This window comes from Garra rufa, chromosome 25, assembly GCF_049309525.1.
Source record: "Garra rufa chromosome 25, GarRuf1.0, whole genome shotgun sequence".
Classification (NCBI taxonomy): domain Eukaryota; kingdom Metazoa; phylum Chordata; class Actinopteri; order Cypriniformes; family Cyprinidae; genus Garra; species Garra rufa.
Window position 1 is genome coordinate 17,575,819 of NC_133385.1, and position 23,191 is coordinate 17,599,009.

The following is a 23,191-nucleotide window of genomic DNA, read 5'->3' on the forward strand; positions in this document are numbered from 1 at the left end:
TAAAAAAATCTTTATTTGCCTTCACTATACATGTACACTTGAACAAAAAATAAAATAACAATTCTTAGTCAGCATTTCTTGTCTTGTTAACAGTAAATGCGTTACTATAAGATACATTTACTGAATTTAAACTAAATAGAAAATTTCTTTAAAACAGTTTCCAGAGAATATATTTCAAATTGAAGTAATTTTCTTTTTGTAAGCATAAATCTCACAAAATTAATTGCGAGTTGAGTTCTCTGTCCAAAAGTAGTGTTCCAAATCAATCACTTAAAATATCCCATGACATGATGCTCCCTTAGAAGACAGCTTATGTAGGCAGCGAGGCAGCCTGCTAGGCTTGTTTCACCATCATTTTTTTTTTTAATTTTTCCTCTGTCTCAAATACCTTGAGAGCAATTTAATACAGCGCATTATCATTAATGCTGATTAAATAACAGTGCGTGTCATTAGGTTTGCAAGCCTAATGCAGCTGCCTCTAATGTCATCAAGTATTTAAAATCTTGGCTCGACAAATGAAATCATAACGCTTATTTTTTTGATTTCCTCTAGTGCATTTCCACCTATAAGATGAAAGCGGTAGATGTTTATGAATTTGCACAATAACATCTCCTTTTTTCACTACCAGATGAAGCAAGGCTTGAGGCATCAGGACAACCCCTCAGTCCTTCCCAGGATCCAACCGGAGCCCCAAACATCACAGTCTCTTCGTCGCTGCTGGAGGACGAAGACTTCACCTCGCAGTTCCACTCCCCACCAGCGAGGGCAGAAAGCACAAGGGAGCAGCCTGTGTTCGCCTCAGTGCAGACCCTGCAGGTTGCAGAGACACAGCCTCAGGCGCTGGTGCATTCTCTGCCCTCCCCACCCGGCAACAGTGACAATCGCACCAATCAAAAGTCCCCTGGGGAGCTGGCCGTCAGAGTGCCAAATCCACCTTCCCCGGCACATAAAATCAACAGTGTCTTGACCACTAGCTCAGGTACAGACCAGATTGTGAGGTGTTCAATCAATGCTGTGTACAGAAATCAAGAAGTGGTGTATTTAAAGGGCTTTCTTTCCAGGGACTGTGCTGATTTGATGTTGCCGTCATCATTTCTTCGCCATTTATTCATCATCACCCTCATCATCATTTTCAAGGTCATTGTGTTTGTTGTTATCGTAATCATCATCATCAACTTTTTTTACAATAACTTTTTTAAAGTCAACATAAAATTGCCTTCACATCTCATTTTACTTGTGCAATGTGACATTTCGGAGTAAAAAAAAACATTAAATAAAACAGGACTTCATCAGGATTTGATTGGATTGTGAAATTTTAGACTGATATTATTGGTTAAAGGCACAATATGTAAGATTTTTTGATTCAGATATCCAAAAACCAATAGAACAGTGTTATATATTTTGCTGAGTATACTTACATTCGAAGAATGTTTAAATCCAGAGAAATTGTATTTTAACTAGTATAACGGACATGGTCATTGCATCGCCTGCATATGATACACCCTTGATTTTCTGGTTTTATTTAGTAGAAAACATGGAAACCCTGTGAACATGGAAACCCCAAAAACACTTTAATATGCTATGCATTGTATTAGACAGGTGACGAACGCACAGAGTAGCATTATAACAGAACTTTCAACACTGAAATGTATCTAGTATGACAAAACAGCGCTGCTTTTCCTACATACGCATGACCCAAAGAAGCGGAAGTGGTCGGCTGTGGCATAATAAAAGCGCTGCTGCTTTCGAGCCGTGTATTGCACTCGTCCTTGATTAGAAATTGCTCCAGCGTCCTCGTTTTGCTTCCAAGACTTTCATCCCCACCCTACTTCACACTGCAGTGACCTTAAGTCTTTAAAGGATAACTATTGCCAAAATGCAACCTGGGCTGTTTTTTTTTTACTGTAAACGAGACAAACTCATATCTAAAAGCATAATTACGACAAACGAGCCGTTTTTGAGATTGACTGTGATTTTGTTTTGTGGTCAATGGCCGGTGAATGGGAGTTCTAGGGGCATAACTTTGAGCGCATCAAAATCGATATTTTAACAACACTAAGAAGGCTCGACACACCATGAAACTTTGCTCGAAGTATCGCCTGGGTCTCTACACATGAACTTGAGCATTGAGAACATTGTTTGTGTACACAGAGTTTACTAAAAAGAAAGGTTTTGAACAACTCACTTACACTGTTTGGGTTTCCGCTCTCAGCCATCTTGCCAGTCAAAAAGTGTCGATCTCCGAATGCGAATGAATGGACTCCATAGGACGAAATATTAGGCTTACATGAGGCTCTTTTTACAACTAGAAGGTTAATATATTTTTTCACTTGCGACAAAACAACGAATTAGCCGTGCATTTATATGGAAATATGCTTTAGGAGCTATCCATCCTCGCATTCGGAGATCGACACCTCTTGACTGGCAAGACGGCCGCGAGCGGTAACTCAAACAGTGAAAGTGAGTTGTTCAAAAGCTTTCTTTTTAGTAAACTCTGTGTACACAAACAATGTTCACAATGCTCGAGTTCATGTGTAGAGACCCAGGCGATACTTCGAGCAATGTGTCATGGTGTGTCGAGCCTTCTTAGTGTTGTTAAAATGTATGCCCCTAGTATTCCCATTCACCGGCCATTGAAAACAAAACAAAATCACGGTCAATCTCAAAAACGGCTCGTTTGTCGTAATTATGCTTTTAGATATGAGTTTGTCTCGTTTACAGTAAAAAAAACAGCCCAGGTTGCATTTTGGCAATAGTTATCCTTTAATACATTAATTAGCTCATCCATGAACATGATTTCTACCCGAGTCCCGACAGTTTGTATCGGCTGTGAGGATGAAGACAACAACTTCCATGATTCCAAACTCAATCACGCCATCATCAAACTACGCCTTTGTTTCTTTGTTTGTTTTAAATATGTGCCCTCTAGCGGCGAAAACTTACATATTGTGCTTTTAATACTACTTTTATACAGCAAGGACACATTAAATTGATCAAAAGTAACAGTAAAGACTATTTCAGACTATTACTATTTCAAATAAACAGTTCTTTCATTAAAGAATCCTGAACAACATCATTGTTTCCACTAAAATATGAAGCAGCACTTAATAAAACGTGTCTCGAGCAGCAAATCAGCATATTAGAATGATTTTGATCATTTTTATAGTTTTAGTTTCAGTGTTACAGTACTTTTAGTTAACTGTTATAACTTTGATTGGGTCAGCTTGGTGATTTTATGTTGACGTTAAAGCTGAAGTATGTAATTTTTGCACATGCCATTTAGCTCGACTTCACAATATTGACTCTCACTGAAACTGAACTCTGATCAGTGGAAAATAAAAGGAATAGTTCACTTCAGAATTAATTTCTTGATAATTCACTCACCCCCATGTCATCCAAGATGTTCATGTTTTTCTTTCTTCAGTCGAAAAGAACAATTTTTGATGAAAACATTGCACTATTTTTCTCCATATAGTGGACTTCAATGGTGGCCAAGGGGTTGAAGGTCCAAATTGTAGTTTCAATGCAGCTTCAAAGGCCCTACACGATCCCAGCCGAGGAATAAGGGTCTTATCTAGCGAAACGATTCGCCATTTTCTAAAAAATAATAATAATAAAATACTTTTTAAACGCAAATGCTCATCTTGCACTAGCTTGACTTCACGCCTTAAGTAATCATGTTAGAAAGGTCACGCGTGGCTTAGGCGGAAGTACCGACCCAGTGTTTGCAAAGTAAAAATGCAAAGAAAGTCAAACGTCCTTTACAAAAAAAGTTAAAACAACGATGTTGGCCGATTTTGAAGTTGGAGGAGAAAATTAAATTCAGTTATTCACTACTCTACCTTTTTGAACCAAAGTACACAGACGAAAAACTAACCACGTGTCACCTTACCAATGTGATTACCTTAATGTGTGAAGTCGTGGATGCTCATTTGTGGTTAAAAAGTATGAATTTGAATTTTTAGAAAATGGCCACTAGATAAGACCCTTATTCCTCAGCTGGGATTGTGTAGAGACCTTTGCAGCTGCATTGAAACTGCAATTTGGACCTTCAAACCATTGATCCCCAATTGAAGTCCACTGTATGGAAAAAAATCCTGGAATGTTTTCCTCAAAAACCTTAATGTCTTTTTGACTGAAGAAAGAAACATCGTAGTTGACACAGGTCTGAGTAAAAAAATCTGGATATTTTAATTCAGCAAGTGAAGTAATCCTTGAAATCATAATCTTCAGTTACATTCGGTTTGATGACACTGGTGGTGCAAAAATTACACACTTCAACAAGTTCCGCTACTGCATAATTCCCAAAGCTCCATCCGTCCTTTCCCACATGTCCTATGTGTCATTCTTCACCATCAGCGAGCATCCAAGTGTGTCCTCGATCTCACTTCCTTCTCCTCTCTCAAATGTTCTATGCTTTTAGACGAGACTCTTAGTGAATTCCCCAGGAACCCTGATCTTCCCACTGCCCCGGGATCCTCTATCATGATTGTGGCAGAGACAGACGCCACACTCACTGACAATGTGACAACTTCGGTCTCTATTTCCGCTTTTAACGGCACCTCTCTAGAAAGAGCTGAAAACGCTTCATCTGGCGCTTCAGCGCCCAGTAACTCCCACACTGTGACCAGCGACAGTCTCCAACTCACCACAGTGACCACCACGACTGTCACGCCCGTAACTGTGACATCAACGACTGTGACTCCGCCCACCACCGTCGTTGTGGCAAAAGAGGTCGAGACCACCATGCCGACCACGACAGCCACCCAGACCACAACAACCGAGACGGAACCACCAACGACAACCACCACTACCACTACGACAACAACTACCACCACCACTACCACCACAAAAGTAGCACCAACAACCACAAAAACACCCACAACCACTTTAGCAACTACGACAACGACAACCCCTCGACAAACCACCGCTGTATCTACCTCTGGAAGTACCACGGTTAAACCAAGCACCCCTCCTGCTGAGAGTGCACCTTTGACCTGTAATGTGACTGAAAGATTATGGGTGAAAACAGGTAAGCCCCTGTTTACTATATTAGCACGTCTGAAACGATAGTTCACTCAAAAATGAAATTTCTGTCATTAATTACTCAGCCTCATGTCTTCCAAACACGTAAGAACTTTGTTCATCTTCTGAACACAAATTAAGATATTTTTGATGAAATCTGAGAGCTTTCTGACCCTGCATAGACACAACACAACTGACATGTTCAAGACCCAGAAAGGTAGTAAGAACATCGATAAAATAGTCCATGTGACATCAGTGGTTCATCCTTGATTTTTTGAAGCTACGAGTGCAAAGAAAACAAAAATAACGACTTTATTCAACAATTTCTTCTCTTCCGTGTCAGTCTTTAACGCACCTTAATGAGAGTACCATGACGCATGCGTGTGGGGCTGCTGGCAAGTAATTAATGACAGAATTTTAATTTTGGAGTGAACTAACCCTTTAATTGTTTTGAAAAATAATGATGAATAAACATTCAAACATGCATTACAAGTAAATAACAACTGCTTTGAGGTGCTTAGAAAATCATGATTTTCATATGTGTTGTATCATTTTTCCCTCAGTGTTGTCCATCCAGATGCGGCGAAATCGGCTAGAAGCTGGAATGAGACAGAACCTGTCTAAAGGTCTCACACAGGCACTGCAGAGAGCGTTTAATGACAGCAACGTTCGTGTTCAGGTTGGTGGTTTTGCATGTGTTTTGAGATGCAAGTCACTACGCAGTGGCATTGAACGATAATAAGCAGGTAAACACCTGCTAGAAAAATTCAAAGGTTTGGGGTTGGTAAGATTTTGCAATGTTTTTTAAAGAAGTCAGAAGGATTTAATGCGGAATTTTAAAATGGTTTGCACACTGTGCACAGTATACTATAGAAACCTGGTTCTGCCACTGAATAAAAAAATGATAAAGGTAATTGCAACTTTGAATCTCACAATTTTGAAGAAACTTGAAACTTGCAATTGCAAATTTACATCTCACAAATTTTGAGAATTGCGTAATTCAAAGTGTTACAAATTACGAGTTATAAAGTCAGAATTGCAAGATATAAACTTGCAATTCTGAGAAATTATATTTAATTATACAATTAAAAACTCGCAATTCTGACTTTTTTCTCGCAAATGCTAGGTTATATCTCACAATTCTGACTTTTTTTCTCAGAATTGTGAGATGTAAATTTGCAATTGCGACTTTCTATTGCAGTTTTGACTTCATTTCTGAGAATTGACTTTATCAGAATTGCAAGTTTGAAGTTTCATTTCTCAGAACTGTTGACTATTTCTCAGAATTGCGAGTTTATATCTTGCAGTTCTGATAAAAAGAGTCATTTATCAGAATTGCGATATGTGACTTTATTTCACAGAATTGCGAGTTTATATTATGCAATTCTGACTTTATAACTCAGAAGTGCAAGTTTATATCACGCAATTCTGAGAAAAAAAGTCATAACTGCGAGTTTTCTATCTTCATTTATCAGAATTGTGACTTTATATTAAAATTCTGACTTAAATTCGTAGAACTGTGACTATTTTTTAGAATTGCAGGTTTATATCTCCCAATTCTGACTTAATTTCTTAGAATTGTGAATATTTCTCAGAATTGCAAATTTATGTTTCTGTGCTGAGAAAAAAAGTCAAAACTGCGAGTTTATATCTTCATTTCTCAGAATTGTGACTTCATATTAAAATTCTGACTTCATTTCTGAGAATTGCGACTATTTCTCAGAATTGCATGTTTATATTTCATAATTCTGACTTTTTTTCCTCAGAATTTACTTTATTTTATTTACTTTATTTATATTTACTTTTTAGTTAATATCTCACAGTTTTGAGTTTTTTTCTCACAACGGCAAGTACATATCATGCAATTCTCATTTTATAACTCACAACTGCGAGTTTATATCACACAATTCTGAGAAAAAAAGTCACTAATTTGACTTTATATTGCATTTCTGACTTCATTTCTGAGAATTGCGACTATAAGTTTATTGTGAGTTTATATCTCAATTCTGAGAAAAAGTCAAAATGTTGAGTATACTGTATATCTTGTAATTCTGAGAAAAATAGAATTTTGAGTTTGTATCTTGCAATTCTGACTTTATTTTTCATAATTGCAGCTTTACTTCTCAGAAATGTGAGTTAATATCTATCAATTCTGACTTTATTTTGCTTATGTCTCAGTTATGACTTTATTTTTACAGAATTGTGAGTTCTGTGTATATCTCACAGTTCTGAGTTTATTTTCTCGCAATTGCAAGTTTATATCACACAGTTCTGACTTTATAGTTTATATATTGTATTTCTGAGAAAAAAAGTTTGAAGTTTTTTAATTAAGTGGCAGAAACAGGCTTTCATAGTATGCAGACTATAAACTGCAGCAATAATAAAAAGGCTTCTCCAAACCCCTTCCACTGCAAATACAACAAAATGAGAAATGCTAAATAAATAATGAAAAGAACTAATCGCAATAGTTGGTTGCCATTGGAAACACAGTAAAATATGCCGTATACACCAGAATCTTCTGCAGCATCGAGATAAGCACAGTGCTCTGACCGCAGTCCACTAGGACTTTATCACAGTTGCATCTTGGGAATTGTAGTTTAGCAGAGGACAGTGTGGTGGGAGGCTGCGTGGGTGGTGTTTCCTGTGCATGTTCAGTATGCAGCTCATTGAGTGTGATTGTGTAGAACATCTCCCTGTTTTCAAGCACAGAGAAAGGACTGTCTTATGAAACACTTGGTTTGAAGCCTAAGGAGCATTCACATGTCTGTCCGTCAGAAAGGCACGTACAAAAATAGCGCAGCACTGGTTCCTTATATGCTGCAAATAAAGAATCAATATCATGGTAACAGCAGAAACAACGTACTGAGGGGAATGCAGTCGACTAAACAGAGTATTTTAAAAAACAGTTAACTAAAAAAATTGACATTCTATCATCATTTAATCTCTCTCATGTTATTCCAAACCTGTATGATTCTTTTAGGTTTAAGTTTTTAGTCATACACGCCATATGTATGATCGAATGTTAATTTTTCGGTGTGCTGTCTCTTTAATTGTGAATGACCACTGAAAAGGTTGTTATTAGCATATGAAGAGCAACCGTCTGTGTCTATTAAGCTCTGTACCCAATGACTCAATCCGTTCTCTTCAAGATCTGTCTCTATATTTGTCGGTTTCGCTCACTGTGTGACTTTTTTTTTCCTCCTCTTTCTCCTCCTCCTCGTCAACTGTCCATCAGATCAGAGGTTCTGTATCATTACAGACCCAGGAGGTGATCAGCAGGAGACGACACAATCACTATCTACACACAAACACAGAGAACAAGAGAGAGTGTGTGTTTATGTTGGAGTAAAAAGAGGGAGATGGTCAGTCAGCTTGGCTCAATATGATGAAATTTATTCATGTGGGATTTGTATTAGCATTTGCCTCAAGCGCTTAACAATAAACAAAGCCAGTAAAAGCATTTGTGCGAATATAGCATGATGAATAAAAACGGCGTATGATTTCAGGAAGGCATATTTGAACTAAAAACTAGTTAAAATATTGATACTGTTTACACTTTTTATACACACAGTTGTTTTTAATTTTGCGTCATGGGAGATTTTTGAGTATTTTTTCCACAGTGTGTCATTTCCTTCCCATCTTGGTTGATCTTAAGCAAATCTTAAGTATTAAAAATCTTGCTGACCCCAAACTTTTGAATGGTAGCGTAGCGTACTAGATAAAAATGTAATTTGTCACCACAGTATCATTTGAAAAGAACTAGGCAAAGAGCTGATGAAAAATACTGAGAAATAGAAATTGTGTTAGATATACACTATGGATATCAATGTGATTTTACATGATCTGTGTTCTCTCTAGTTGGAAAGAGATATCTGCACGCCTTCAAATGTGACTGTGGGCTACTTCGTCTTGAGAGGGAAGTCCGTGTTGGTGGCTCCTGTGGTGATGGACACATTAGCTTCCTACGGCTTTGACAAGCTACTGAGTAACATCAGAGAGCATGTTCCTGTGGTGTTGGCCATGCCCAATCCTGTGGCCCCATGGCTGCCCAGCCTCGGCATCCACCTGCAGCTCAAAACGGGTAAGATTCTTTTCCAATGGGAGTTTATTTGAAAATCTCACTGGAAATGATCTGACAAGTTATTGAGCCCCATTGTTTCCTTTTTTAAGTTTCATATTCAACCAGTCTTAAAAAGATCAGTTCACTTCCAGAATAAAAATGTCCTGATAATGTCGTTGTAACAATGATCCACTGAAGCGGCGAGATGTAACGATGAACCCAAGTGCAGTTTTATTGCAGTGACGTAAAATCCAAACAAACAATGATACAAACAATGACTTGACAAACTTGACTTGAACAGACTTGACTTGACATGAACAGGCTTAACTATCAAAAACACAACTCACCAACAGCAGGTTACAACATCAGCAAACAGGAACAAACAAGGCTAGGCAAAAGCGTAATCCAATAAGGCAGACGAGGGTCAAAAACCAAGAGGGCAGTCCAAAGTAGCAAAAGAAACAAAACTATGAAACTAGGAAGAACTATGGCTATGGCTGAGAAACAAAACAGAACTATGGCTAAGGCTAGGGAAAACAACAAGGCAAGGAAAACGTTTGGTAGAGTCCGCAAGAGCAAAACAATACTTCACAGAGGTCTGTTTGGCATGGCCCTTCTTAAATGGCTGCCAAACAGGAAATAACCAATGAGGCAGCAGAGGGAGCGGTAACAGTCAATGAGAAGCAAGGGCTCCCTCAGCTGGCCTGGCGTTACAGTCATCCAAGATGTCATGTCTTTCATTTGTCGGTTGAAAAGAAATTAAGATTTTTGATGAAAACATTCCAGGATTTTTCTCCATATAGTGGACTTCAATGGGGATCAATGGGTTGAAAGTCCAAATTGCAGTTTCAATGCAGTTTCAAAGGGCTCTAGACGATCCCAGCCAAGGAATAAGACTCTTTTCTAGTAAAACGATTGGCCTAAAAAAATGTATACTTTTTAAAGAGCAGGTCATATGTTTTTTTAAAGTGTCCTAATATTGTGTTGGAGTCCCCTACAACATGTTTAAATGCATCTAAGGTCAGAAAACGTTATTTTTTCAGAATATACATTTATACAAAGAGTCATTTGTCAATGATTTCGAAATGGTTTGTTCAAACCAGCTTTGAACGTAATGTCTGTAAACTTCTCTGATTGGTCAGCTTGGCACAGAGAGGAGTACTTGAGCAAGTTAGCGAGCACTACTATCTGTGTTGCCAAGTCTGGGTTGTTTTTGAACACCATACTGTATTTAGTCCCTGGAATGCGATTTTACCAGGGGACCCCGGACAAAAAGTGTGTATTTTACCCCCGTCGAAACACGATTGGGCTAGTTTTGAATAGCATTTGGGCGGGTTTTGTTGGGAAAACCTGGCAACCCTGAGCACCTTTACATAAAACAATATAGTGCTCCAATCCATTCTTAAGATAATGACATAAAAACATTTGGTTTAACACTTATGCAAAAGAATCATGCCCACAGCTAAAGTTTAGCTGCTAAATTGTAAACACATAACAAAACAATAATTTCACTAAATAAGATCCTTTTTCTTCGGCTGAATCATGTAAAGCCCTTTGAAGCTGCATTGACACTGCAATTTGGACCTTCAATCTATTGATCCCAATTGAAGTCCACTATATGAAGCAAAATCCTCAAATTTTTGTACTCAAAAACCTTTCTTTTTAAAAGAGTAGCTGTTTATCATTTTCCTACATATAGTTCTCAGGTTTGTCGGGCCAGCGGACAACATCAAGTCTTGCGGATTCATCCAAATGATGGAGCAGCGATTGGAAAATGTGTTTGCTGAGGCGCAGGAGAAAGTGGAGGACTCTTATGGGACTCTTTCTGTTGAGGTAGTTTTTCAATTGAACTTGAAAACAAAGTTTGATAAATGGCTTATCTTCAGAGGTGTGATAACACGTTCCTCTGAGGACTCGTTTGTTGCGTATGGATTTATAGTTTGTTTGTGTTTTCGGACAGATTCTGAACACTTATCAAACTGGGAATTCGTTGGCAGTCACTCTGGTGTATGTGGTGTGGAATGGTAGCACTCCGTTGAATGGTACCATGTCCAGCGGTCTCCTTAACCAGCTCACTGCTGAGCTGGTGGGATACTTTCTCTTCTTCCCCCCTCTGATCATCGCTGAACGTAAGTTCCAGCTTGTGGTTAAAGTTTGATGTTACATTTACTTCTGCACGGCTCGTGTTTACATGTCAGTGTGCATTGAAATGGTAGTTTATGTTTATTTCTGTTTGAATTTGTGAGTTTGTTTTCCTTGAGGCAGAGATGTTCAGTTTGGGTTCATTCAAAAGACATTTTCCAAGGACGCATAACATTCTCCTTTTTTGATGTGGAAAAACTTTTGTGAAGTTGACTTGTTCTGCTGTGTGACATGCATCCTAAACAATTTTAAGCTATTTTATTCTAAATTATTATGCTTGCAACATTTCTGAATATATTACTTAGATACTTGTATATTTGTAGTTTAGCCCAGGTTTTGCAGACAAGGCTTAAGCCTAATCCCAGACAAAAAAGTAAGTCTGAGCTGTTTCAACTGAAAGAATCTTGCATTAACTGATCTTAAAATATGTCAGTGCACACCAGTATTTATTTTTTCTTCTAAGGAACTTTTATAAAAACTACTTAAATGTCCCAAGTGAACTATTGTCTAATCCTGGCTTATCCTAAACCCTGTCTGTGAAACCAGGCCTAAAAGTAAAAAAATACAGTAATTATTAAAACTTTAGCAGATACTATTAACCAATAATTATTTTTATTTTGAAGGTGAAAATCGATATATTGGTCAGTATTTAATATCAGTTTTGTGAGACTAAAAAAAGCTCATCTTAAAAGTCCAGATGGGCTTCAAATATCCCGATTATTGGCGCCGATATTACACATTTTTATGGTTATCGGTATTGGTCAATTTCAAAAACCGATTTGCTGATAAAATAATTTAAAAGCATTTAAAGAAGGTTTTATTCAGAGCCCTTGCTATTCTTAATTTTGACATTCATTTTAATTTTTACACCAGACTTATATATCGGTTCAAAATATCGGTTATCGGTCTATTTGATCTGTAATAATCAGTATCGTCATTGGCCCTGAAATACACATATTGGTTGACCTCTAATGCAGAGTAGAATAATGTTAATATATGCTTAATTTTTGGTTAAAATAATATACAATCATTAAATATTAGTATGTATTATATAATTATTCATAACAATATAAAATACAGTAATATATATATATATATATATATATATATATATATTGTGGCGAGGCGTCTGCCTCCCCCCCTAATTATCATCACCACCCCGTCCCTTATTCGCCGCCCTTCTCCAGGCTCCCGACGGGAGTGGGTGTGTAGGGGAGAGGAGGGGCGTGTAATCGGCTCGGGCTGGCGGCGTGTGATGGGGACACCTGATGTAAATGAAGCCTCATCACCGCCGCTGTTTAAATCCCGAGCGCGCCTCTCCTCGGGAGACCGGTCTCTTTCCCCGTGCATGCACGCTGGTGTCCTCGCGGGTCCAGGAGGGGGTGAAGAGGGAATCCCGCGCCACAAGAATTTGGAGAGCCGCCGGACCCGCGGTCCGGTTGAGGCCGCCAGAAGCCGCCGCCCCAGCGCCGGACAGCTCGAGAGGGATGAGCCTGCCGGAGATGCCGCCGCCCTAGCACCCCGGCGCTAGCATGGGAAGCGCCCGCGGCCGCCGGACTCCGCCCCTCTCCTGGACCCTTCCCCTCCGAACACTTCCCTTCCGTCACGGCGTCTCAGCACCCGAGGACACCAGATCCCCCTTTTATTTTGGACACTGTTTTCCTTTATGGACACTTTTTCCCTTATTTTCTGTTTAATAAAAGCCTCTCCGAGGCCTGACGCCACACCCACTGTGTCTGTCGTGTGCCCCTCCCGCCACAATATATATATATATATATATATACATACATACAAACATATACTGCGTGTGTGTGTGTGTGTGTGTGTGTGTGTGTGTGTGTGTGAAATTAAATATTTATTTTCAATATTCAGTTTTTTATTACAACTTTTTTATTAAACAAATGTAAAAAAAAAATTAAAAGCATTTATTAAATATTTGAACACTTTCACAGATATAACAAAGAATGAAGAAACAAAATGCCTGTGTGGAATCATTAAAAAAAAAAATATATATATAATTATATATAATTTTCTTGTCTTCTTGGCTCTCAGTAAACGTTTTATCTCAAGAAGGTTTATGGGGTCCCATTATCATTTGGTTAGAATTTATCATCTTATTTTATGAGTCAGACTGATACGATAACATTAAAAATTCACATTTATCATTACCAATGTTTGAGTAAATGATAAATTCAGAATTCTTTTTTTCTTCCCCCAAAATGGTCTTTCAGTGAACATCTGTCTGTCTTTCCCTCTCTTTTCACAGCTCTGGAGTACCACAACCTTAACACTTCAGTAGCAACCCGAGATTACTGGGTAATCACAGGTAATTACCTTAACAGTTCAGCTGCTAACCAGCACCCAGACAGCTATTTGCCAGCATGTGTTACGTGATTAAGTCTAGATAATGTTTTTTTCCCCACTTCTTTTAAACTCAGTCTTCTTGCTTGCGGAGAGCTATTGATGTATTATTTAGCTTCCTCCATCAACTGATTTGAGATCACATTGGTTCAGAATATCGAGTGTGAAAAAGCTATTTCTAGCTTTAAGTTCTTGCACTCAATGTTCTCTCCGTTGCCTTAGCTAGCTCTTCCTCCCCCATCATTCTCCCGTTCTTCCCTTTTTTATCACTGTCAGGAGAACGAATCCTTTTACCAAGGTCAATTCTATAGTAATTGCAGTTTTTTAGACTTAAAGGTATGTTCTCTTTGTCACCTTGCTTCATCTCTCTTTTTGTCATTCTCTCTCTCTCCAGTAATTCAGGACGTTGACAGCTCTTCTCTTGAGGGGAGTTATCAGAGCTTTGCTAGTCTAATGGAGCAGCGGCTGGCAGAGCTCTTTCTGGTTGCCAGTCGACGCGGCCTTCGCTTTAGGAGAGCTACAACTGTAGGCGATTACACCGTTCAGGTGTGCCATCAGTTTGTTCTATGCCTGTAGTTTTTCTTTTCCTGACAAAATGGAGCAAATATTTTGATGACTCATCCTGCACTACACAGGTTTTGGTCCAATCAAATGCTCTAGAATGAGAAAGCTCCACTCCCAATAGAACCTGCAACCATGGCTGCGACACACTGTGACAAAAGCTTATTTATTATTTAAAATGGAGGATGGGGACTGTTACTCATTTTGAATGCAAAGAGGTTAGCCAATCATAAAAGAGGTCATTTGCATATTCAAGTGGAAAAAATGCAACAAATGTGTATGACCCATTTAAAACTAAGAATTGCCCTCATGTCTCAGTTTAGAGTTTACAGTTTCTAAAGTTTGTATTGGAAACAAAACATGAACTCAAAGTGTTTTCTCTTTCCTCATACAGATGGTCAGCATTCGGCGGCTGCCTGGTCCTAAAAACCCAGCTGAAATGACTTACTACATACAAGTAGATGGCTCTCCCATAACTGGGACTGCTGCAGCTAAGACCCTCAACACAGTGGACTCTCAGACTATGGCTCTCACCCTGGGCTACTTCATCCAAATTCAAGCAGAGCGTATGTATATAGTTCACTCGTCTAACCTTGTTTCTTTTCAAACCATCATTTAATAATTTTTTGTATATGCAGGAAAACCTACACTTCTGTGAGTGTTTACTGTATATCTTATTTAGAACTACTGTATATTTTTAAGGTGTCAAAAGTGATTAGTACATTATAGATTATATTAGCGGTGATTGCTAATGCTCATTCCTAAGGTCGGTGTTTTGGCCCCTAATCATAACTTTTAAACTTCAGTGTATTGTTTAGTAGGGCTGGGTAAAAATATTGATTTCTCATTTTTACAAAATATATTTGAAATCTTAGAGTTTGTTTTACATCAAAAGTAACAAAGCATAAAGCTTATTGCAATGTATTGGAAGGGAGGTGTGCTACATTGTTCTGTTTATTAACTAAAAACAGGCAAGAATAATCGATTCTTAACATTTAAGAATAGATTATTCTAGCCTGTTTTCAGTTAACGAGATATAATTCCAAGATACATTCCAAGTTTATATAACACAATTCTCACTTTTCTCCTCACAATTCCAATTTATTATCTTGGAATTCTCACATTTTTACCTTGCAATTCCGAGTTTAGATCTTGCAATTCCAAGTTTAGATCTTGAAATTCTCACTTTTGTTTCCCTCACAATTCCGAGTTTATATCTTGCAATTCCAAGTTAAGATCTTGGAATTCTCACTTTTTTTCCTTGCAATTCCGAGTTTATATCTTGCAATTCCAAAATTAGATCTTGGAATTCTTACTTTTTCCTCGAAATTCCGAGTTTATATCTTGCAATTCCAAGTTTAGACCTTGGAATTCTCACGTTTTTTTTCCTCGCAATTCTGAGTTTATATCTTGCAATTCCAAGTTTAGATCTTGGAATTCTCAGGTTTTTTCCTCGCAATTCTGAGTTTATATCTTGCAATTCCAAGTTTAGATCTTGGAATTCTCACTTTTTTTTCTCACAATTCCAAGTTTATATCTTGCAATTCCAAGTTTATATCTTGCTATTCCAAGTTTAGATCTTGGAATTCTCACGTTTTTTCCTTGCAATTTCGAGTTTATATCTTGCAATTCTAAGTTTAGATCTTGGAATTCTCACTTTTTTTCCTTCTCAATTACGAGTTAATATCTTGCAATTCCAAGTTTAGATATTGGAATTCTTACTTTTTTCCCCTCGCAATTCTGAGTTTATATCGTGCAATTCCAAGTTTAGATCTTGGAATTCAATCTTTTTTTCCCTCGCAATTCCGAGTTTGTATCTTGCATTTCCTAGTTTAAATCTTGGAATTCTCACTTTTTTTCCTCGTAGTTCCGAGTTTGCAATTCCAAGTTTAGACCTTGGAATTCTCACGTTTTTTTCCTCGCAATTCTGAGTTTATATCTTGCAATTCCAAGTTTAAATCTTGGAATTCTCACTTTTTTTTCTGGCAATTCCAAGTTTATATTTTGCAATTCCAAGTTTAGATATCGCCATTTCAAGTTTAGATCTTGGAATTCTCACTTTTTTCCCTCGCAATTCCGAGTTTATATCTTGCAATTGCAAGTTTAGATCTTGGAATTCTCACTTTTTTTCCTCGCAATTCCGAGTTTATACCTTGCATTTCCTAGTTTAAATCTTGGAATTCTCACTTTTTTCCCCCCTCGCAATTCCAAGTTTATATCTTACAATTCCAAGTTTAGATATCGCCATTTCAAGTTTAGATCTTGGAATTCTCACTTTTTTTCCCTTGCAATTTCGAGTTTACATCTTGCAATTCCAAGTTTAGATCTTGGAATTCTCACTTTTTTTCCTCGCAATTCCGAGTTTATACCTTGCATTTCCTAGTTTAGATCTTGGAATTCTCACTTTTTCCCCCCTCGCAATTCCAAGTTTATATCTTGCAATTCCAAGTTTAGATCTCGCCATTTCAAGTTTATATCTTGGAATTCTCACTTTTTCCTCCGAATTCTAAGTTGACATCTTACAGTAGTTTTTTTTTCCTCCACAAAATAAAAAATAAAAAGGTAATTGCGTTTTTTTTATCTCACAATTCTAAGTTTATATCTGGCAGTTCTGACTTTTTAGTGAGATATTGTAAGATAAAAAGTCAGAATTACCTTTTTATTTTTTTATTCTGTGGCAAAAACTCTAGATTCTAGAAAATTCTAGAAAAAAACAAATTATATTTTAATTTTTAAGTATATGCAAGGATATAAGTACAATGCATACAGTATGCATGTACCCTATCTTGCACATAAAAATCGAAGTATACAACAACAAATGACTGCAAAAGGCAAGGGAATTAGGAGATAACCACAAATCTAATAATAAAAAAAGTTTTATTGGTCATAACAATTGGAAAGGATAGCGCAGACACTAAACAAGTGCATGTGATGATCACCTATTTTTGCGCATGTTATCAAATGGAGTATACAGTACTCTGTTCAGCTACACACATTCGCTTAGTGCTTGTGTCAAAAGTGAAGTATACTTTGGGCTTACATTTATATAAAAAACATTTCTAGAGACCAAAATATGAGTCTTGGCAAAAAAATACCTAGCTAGCAACCTTGCATTTTTGCACCACTCAAATTTATGGTAGAAAATGTGAAAATCTTGTTACATTTCATGCAAGAACAGACAACAGAGCTGTTTTATCAATAAAACTCATGCATGATAACGCTGACTTATTTTTCCAAATGAAGTCTATAGCTATCTCACACCGCGCTAGAGAAACCACAGGGGATTTGGGTGTAGAGAGTTTACACAAGTTTACTGAGCTCTCAACTGGGGCGTCGAGCCCAGTTTGTCTGCCGGAGACGAGCAAAGCCCCAGTTTTGTATGAATAATACACAATCAGACCCAGCAGTGGGGGTTTAATCTCTCAGATAAGAGCTACAGCCGAAAGACAGATTCAGCTCATTAGGAGCTAACCACAGACAGTAGGAGACAGAGGGGAGTTGGATTACTGTAAGAGAGCATGCTGGAGACGCAAGTGGCGGAAATCATCTGCAAACATTGTGAATGAGTCTATTGATTTCCAATCTATGTTTGTGATTGTGTTTGTGTGTAAACAGCCGTGGTGAAGAGCCTGCCTAGTAACCTCTGGATCCTGGCGGTCCTGATACCTGTATCGTTGGTGATGGTTTTGGTGGTTATGGCCGTCGCTATCATATGCAGGAGAAACCGAACCGTATTCAAAGCCAGCGCGTTTCGCAATTTTCATCCCCGCACCAAGGTAGGCTCTTCCAAGTCATGACTCTTCAAATAAACACAAAACACATCACTGTCTCGTCTGTCTCGGATGTTATGTCAGCATCATATTGATAAATCCATTTAACATTAACCATAACTTTAGAAGGAAGTCCATTGACAATGAGTCTTATTCACTAATAATTGAAATAGACCAATATACCAATATTAAGATAAAATAAAAATTACTTACATTTATGACAGATTCTATATTCTCTGAAAAAAACCCCCGTTTGAATCGTTTTGAATAAAATTTTGTAATATAATAATTAATCACATAAACAATAAAATAAAAATAACTTTTAAATGATTTTTCAGTGTTGTTATTTCATGTATTTTATTTTCTAATCATTTCTAGTTAAATTACATTTTGTTAATAATTTATTATATTTCATTTTAAAATTATTTATTATTAATTCTATTTATTAAATATTTGTGTGTGTGTGTGTGTGTGTGTGTGTGTGTGTGTGTTTATATATATATAATATACATAATTACATTACAATAATTACATTTAAAATATGTAGAATAAATTGTAGATGTAAGTTATTTTTTATTTAATAATTTCTACTATTTAGAAACATTTATTCATATATATATATATATATATATATATATATATATATATATATAAATTTATGTAATAATTAATTTTTTATTTGATAATTTTTTCTATTTATAAATATTTATCAATTAATTTATGACGTTTACATTTATGAATCTTGAATCTTGTGTGTGTGTGTGTGTGTGTGTGTGTAAAATTCATAAATATAAAGTTAATTTATTAATAAATGTAAAATTAAGTTATTTTAATCCATGTTTAAAAAAATAGAAAATAATGATTTTAATTAACCCTAATTAATTTATTAGAGTATATATATATATATATATATATATATATATATATATATATATATATATACTCTATATTGATTATTTTCTCTCTCTCTCTCTCTCTCTCTCTCTCTCTCTCTCTCTCTCTCTCTATATATATATATATATATATATATATATATTATATATTATTAATTACATAAAAATGATGTAGAATCATTTTTTTATTTGATTATATTTTCTGTTTATGAATCTTAAATATGTGTATGTATGTACGTAAAATTAATTAATGTAAAATTAATGTATTAATAAATGTAAAATTTTAATCCATGTTAAAAAATATATATAGAAAATAATAACTATCCAATAAGAACTATCAGTTGTTATAACCGATAACATCTTGAGTACAAGAAGTAAATGGTCCCATACAAAATTTCTGCTTGATAAAAACAAATCCATAAATAAATCTTCTTTGCAATATTAATGAATCAGGATTATTTTACATAAGAGAATGAGACCCATTGTTGTATCATACCGATGATGTCATCTCATTTTGACAACTATTAGGCCTAAACATGCTTTCCTTCTTACTATTCACAAAATCCTTTTATTTTTACATCTGAAAATGTTGCTGGACATAAACTTTTGAAATGGTGGCTCGTTCCTCAAACACTTGATGTTTTCACCACACATGAGACATGCTGTTTAAAACCTTGGAATGACACATTTCACTTTAACACCCGCAATAATATCCCTCCAATTGTGTCTTCACTACTTTCCCTGTCCAGACCTCATATCGAAGAGATGGGAGTTATCACCACCAGGTATTTCTGGCTTGTGCATGGTGCTTGACTGCATGTTTATAGTCCACACATCCTTCTTGTTGACTGTGCTTGTGGGAAATCAGTCCGCAGGGGGAAGGGGAAACAGAAGGTTATCTATCCTCCACGTAATCGATCAACTGTTCAGTAAGATCTAGTGCATTGGGGATATCTCTGATCCGAACAGCACAAGTATCTCCTTTCTTGGACGATGACTAATAACAGTATGGGGAGGAATTTAAGTATTACTGTAATTATGATTTCTATGTCGCGTTTGGATTAAGAGGCTTTTGAATAGATCCAGACCAAATGCAGGTTAAGAAATTAGGCCGCCCCAAGCTGAGTGATACGCCAAGGTTACATATATGCATAATTAGGTGAAGTTTAAATAGATTGCGAGGACTTTTCATCTAAAATGGGATATACTAAATGACCCAACAGAAAGGAACTATAGGATCTGCTATGTGTTCATAGATTTTTTTTTTTCAAAGAAATTTATACTTTTATTCATCAAGGATGCATTAAATTGATCAGAAATGAGAGTTAAGACAGTAATGCATCACAGTTTCCACGAAAATATTAACTGTTTTCAACACTTATAATAATAAGAAATATTTCATATGCAGCAAATCAGCATATTAGAATGATTTTTGAAGAATCATGTGATGCTGAGGAATGGAGTAATAATGCTGAAAATTCAGCTTTGATCATACGAATAAATTATATTTTAAAATATATTCAAATAGAAAGAAGTTATTTTAAATTGTAATATTATTTCACAATTTTACAGATTTTACTGTATTTTTTTATCAAATAAATGCAGCCTTAGTGAGCAAAAGAGACTTTCTTTGTTGTGTAGAATGCAGAAATGTAGCAAAATCATTATCAAGCAAAATCTTCAATAAATAACAGCTTAAATTCAGTGTGTGCCTCACACTAAGTAATCAAATGGCTTTAAAGGACTATATAAACTGTTTTTTATGAGGCTTTTTAGAGCTTGACAGCACACATCACCATCCACTTTAAAGGATAAGTTCACTCCTTAATTAAAATTTCTTGATAATTTATTCACCCCCATGTCATCCAAGATGTTCATGTCTTTCTTTCTCCAGTCGGTTTTTGAGGAAAACATTCCAGAATTTTTCTCCATATGGTGGACTTCAATGGTGGCCAACGGGTTGAATATCCAAATTGCAGTTTTAATGCAGCTCTAAAGGATTCTACACAACCCCAGCCGATGATTAAGTGTCTTATCTAGCGAAACGATCTGCCATTTTCTGAAAAGAAAAATTGTGTACTTTTTAACCACAAATGCTCGTCTTGCATTAGCTCTGCAATGATCATCCATGACTTCACGCATTACGTAGTCACGATGTAAAGGTCACACATGGTTAGTTCTTCGTCTGTGTACTTCAGTTCAAAAGGTAGGTTAGGTAGGCAAAAAGCTCCATCTAATTTTCTCCCCTAACTTCAAAATCGACCAACATCATTGTTTTACCTTTTTTTTTTTTTTTGACTTTTGACTTTTGACTTTCTTTGCACGTTCGCTTTGAAAACACTGGGTCGGTATTTGGGCCATTCTACAGAATAGGTTTAAAGACAGAGTTGGAAACGTTTTGAAAAAATTAGTCTTTTTCCACAAATTCTGTATGTATGCAAATTTTATGATATCCAAGGTACACTTTTCTAGCAATTGGGCAGTTAATTCTTATATGTGACCCTGTACCACAAAACCAGTCATAAGGGTAAATTCTTTGAAATTTAGATATATACATTATCTGAAATCTGAATAAGCTTTCCATAAGAAGTATGTTAGGATAGGGCAATATTTGGCCGAGATACAACTATTTGAAAATCTAGAATCTAAGAGTGCAAAAAAAAAAAAAATCTAAATATTGAGAAAATCGCCTTTAAAGTTGTCCAAATGAAGTTCTTAGAAATGCATAATACTAATAAAAAATTAAAGAAAATTTACAGAATATCTTCATGGAACATGATTTTTACTTTATTTTTATTAATATCCTAATGATTTTGGCATAATGGCATAAAAGTAAAATCGACAATTTTGAACCATACAGTGTATTTTTGGCTATTGCTGCAAATGTAGTACATATTGTATTTTCAGAAAGTTTTGGAATATTTGTCCTCTCCCCAAATTGGTCACCGAAATACAGTAATATATATAATTTAATGAGAAGGGTTAAGACCTATTAAGATTTTGCTTACATCTTCCTTGTAATTTTTTTTTTTTTCAACTTTATTGAACAGTTTTTCAAGTTTTTCCAAATTTCAAGTGTAATTTTGTGAGATTTGTTGTATTTTGAATCCATTTTTTCTTTGTAAAAGGCAAAAAGTTGATCATACTGATTTCAAAGTTAGGGATTCACTAATTTGAATATACATTGAACGATAATAACATCTTGGTTGATAATTCAGTATTTTTGACAAAACATCCCATCGGTCATGACAGCATGTTTTTGGTAGTGACAGTAATGTTTTGGTAGCGACCACATCACATTACGCAATGTTTACCCACATACTAAAACATACTACAATACAAAAAATTTGCATAACTGTACTAACATTTAGTTTATTTCCCCCAAATAAAGGATTATGTTTTACCTTTTGTCACTACCGAAACAATAATGACATGTTTCAGTCGTGACTGTTACGGCAGTGACAATTTTATGGGATAACACCCAAAAAAAACAAAGATGTCATTACCAAAACTTCACCAAATATGTTTCAATAGTTACAATTTTAGATACTTTTAGATACTCTAGCTCAAAGATGCTAATCAGCACATGGTTACTATATATATATATATATATATATATATATATATATATATAGAGATAGATAGATATAGATATAGATATATATATAGATAGATAGATATATATAGATATATATATATATAGATAGATAGATAGATAGATAGATAGATAGATAGATAGATATAGAAACTATATAAATGATTTAAAACTATATATATATATATATAATTTTTTTTCTCCCTTATTCCTCGGCTGGGATTATGTAGAATCCATTGAAACTGCAATTTGGACCTTAATCCCATTGATCCCCATTGAAGTCCACTATATGGAGAAAAATCCTGGAATGTTTTCCTCAAATTTCTTTTCGACTGAAGAAAGAAAGGTATGAACATCTTAGATGTCATATGGGATGAGTAAATTACCAGGAAATTTTAATTTTGGAGTGAACAATTCTTTAATTGTATGTAAAAGAGCAGCTTTAACATTCTGCAAAACTTCTATTTTTGTGTTTCACAAATAAAAGTAAGTCATACAAGTATAAAACATGAGGGTGAATAAATGATGACAGCATTTTTTGAGTGAACTATCCCTGTAGTATAACTGTATTGTTTTTAGTAATGGGGTAAAACAATATGCAAATCAATTGTAATTATGATAATCGTCTCTTTGATCGTTCTCCCTCTTAGCCGTGTTCTCTGATCTGAAAGCATTCCCTACTCCGTCCAATTAAGACGTCCTTTCAGGAACATGATTTTGCTTATGCACGGTAATTTGCGGATCAGTGTTTAAAGCGTTCCGGTTTCACACACGCGCTTCCCAT

The 23,191-nt window shown here is 35.9% G+C and overlaps 1 protein-coding gene across 1 annotated transcript in view; it reads left to right on the plus strand.

Annotated features, from left to right (window-relative positions):
* LOC141301367 (UPF0606 protein KIAA1549L-like) overlaps nt 1-23,191 on the plus strand; it is a 55,855-nt gene that overhangs the window by 8,437 nt on the left and 24,227 nt on the right. The window contains exons 2-12 of the mRNA XM_073831608.1: nt 629-979; nt 4,424-5,032; nt 5,589-5,704; nt 8,884-9,106; nt 10,785-10,918; nt 11,046-11,214; nt 13,494-13,553; nt 13,983-14,134; nt 14,544-14,715; nt 17,765-17,925; nt 19,562-19,597. Of these exons, the coding sequence (XP_073687709.1) occupies nt 629-979; nt 4,424-5,032; nt 5,589-5,704; nt 8,884-9,106; nt 10,785-10,918; nt 11,046-11,214; nt 13,494-13,553; nt 13,983-14,134; nt 14,544-14,715; nt 17,765-17,925; nt 19,562-19,597 (2,183 nt within the window). The remainder of the gene's footprint in view (nt 1-628; nt 980-4,423; nt 5,033-5,588; nt 5,705-8,883; nt 9,107-10,784; nt 10,919-11,045; nt 11,215-13,493; nt 13,554-13,982; nt 14,135-14,543; nt 14,716-17,764; nt 17,926-19,561; nt 19,598-23,191) is intronic.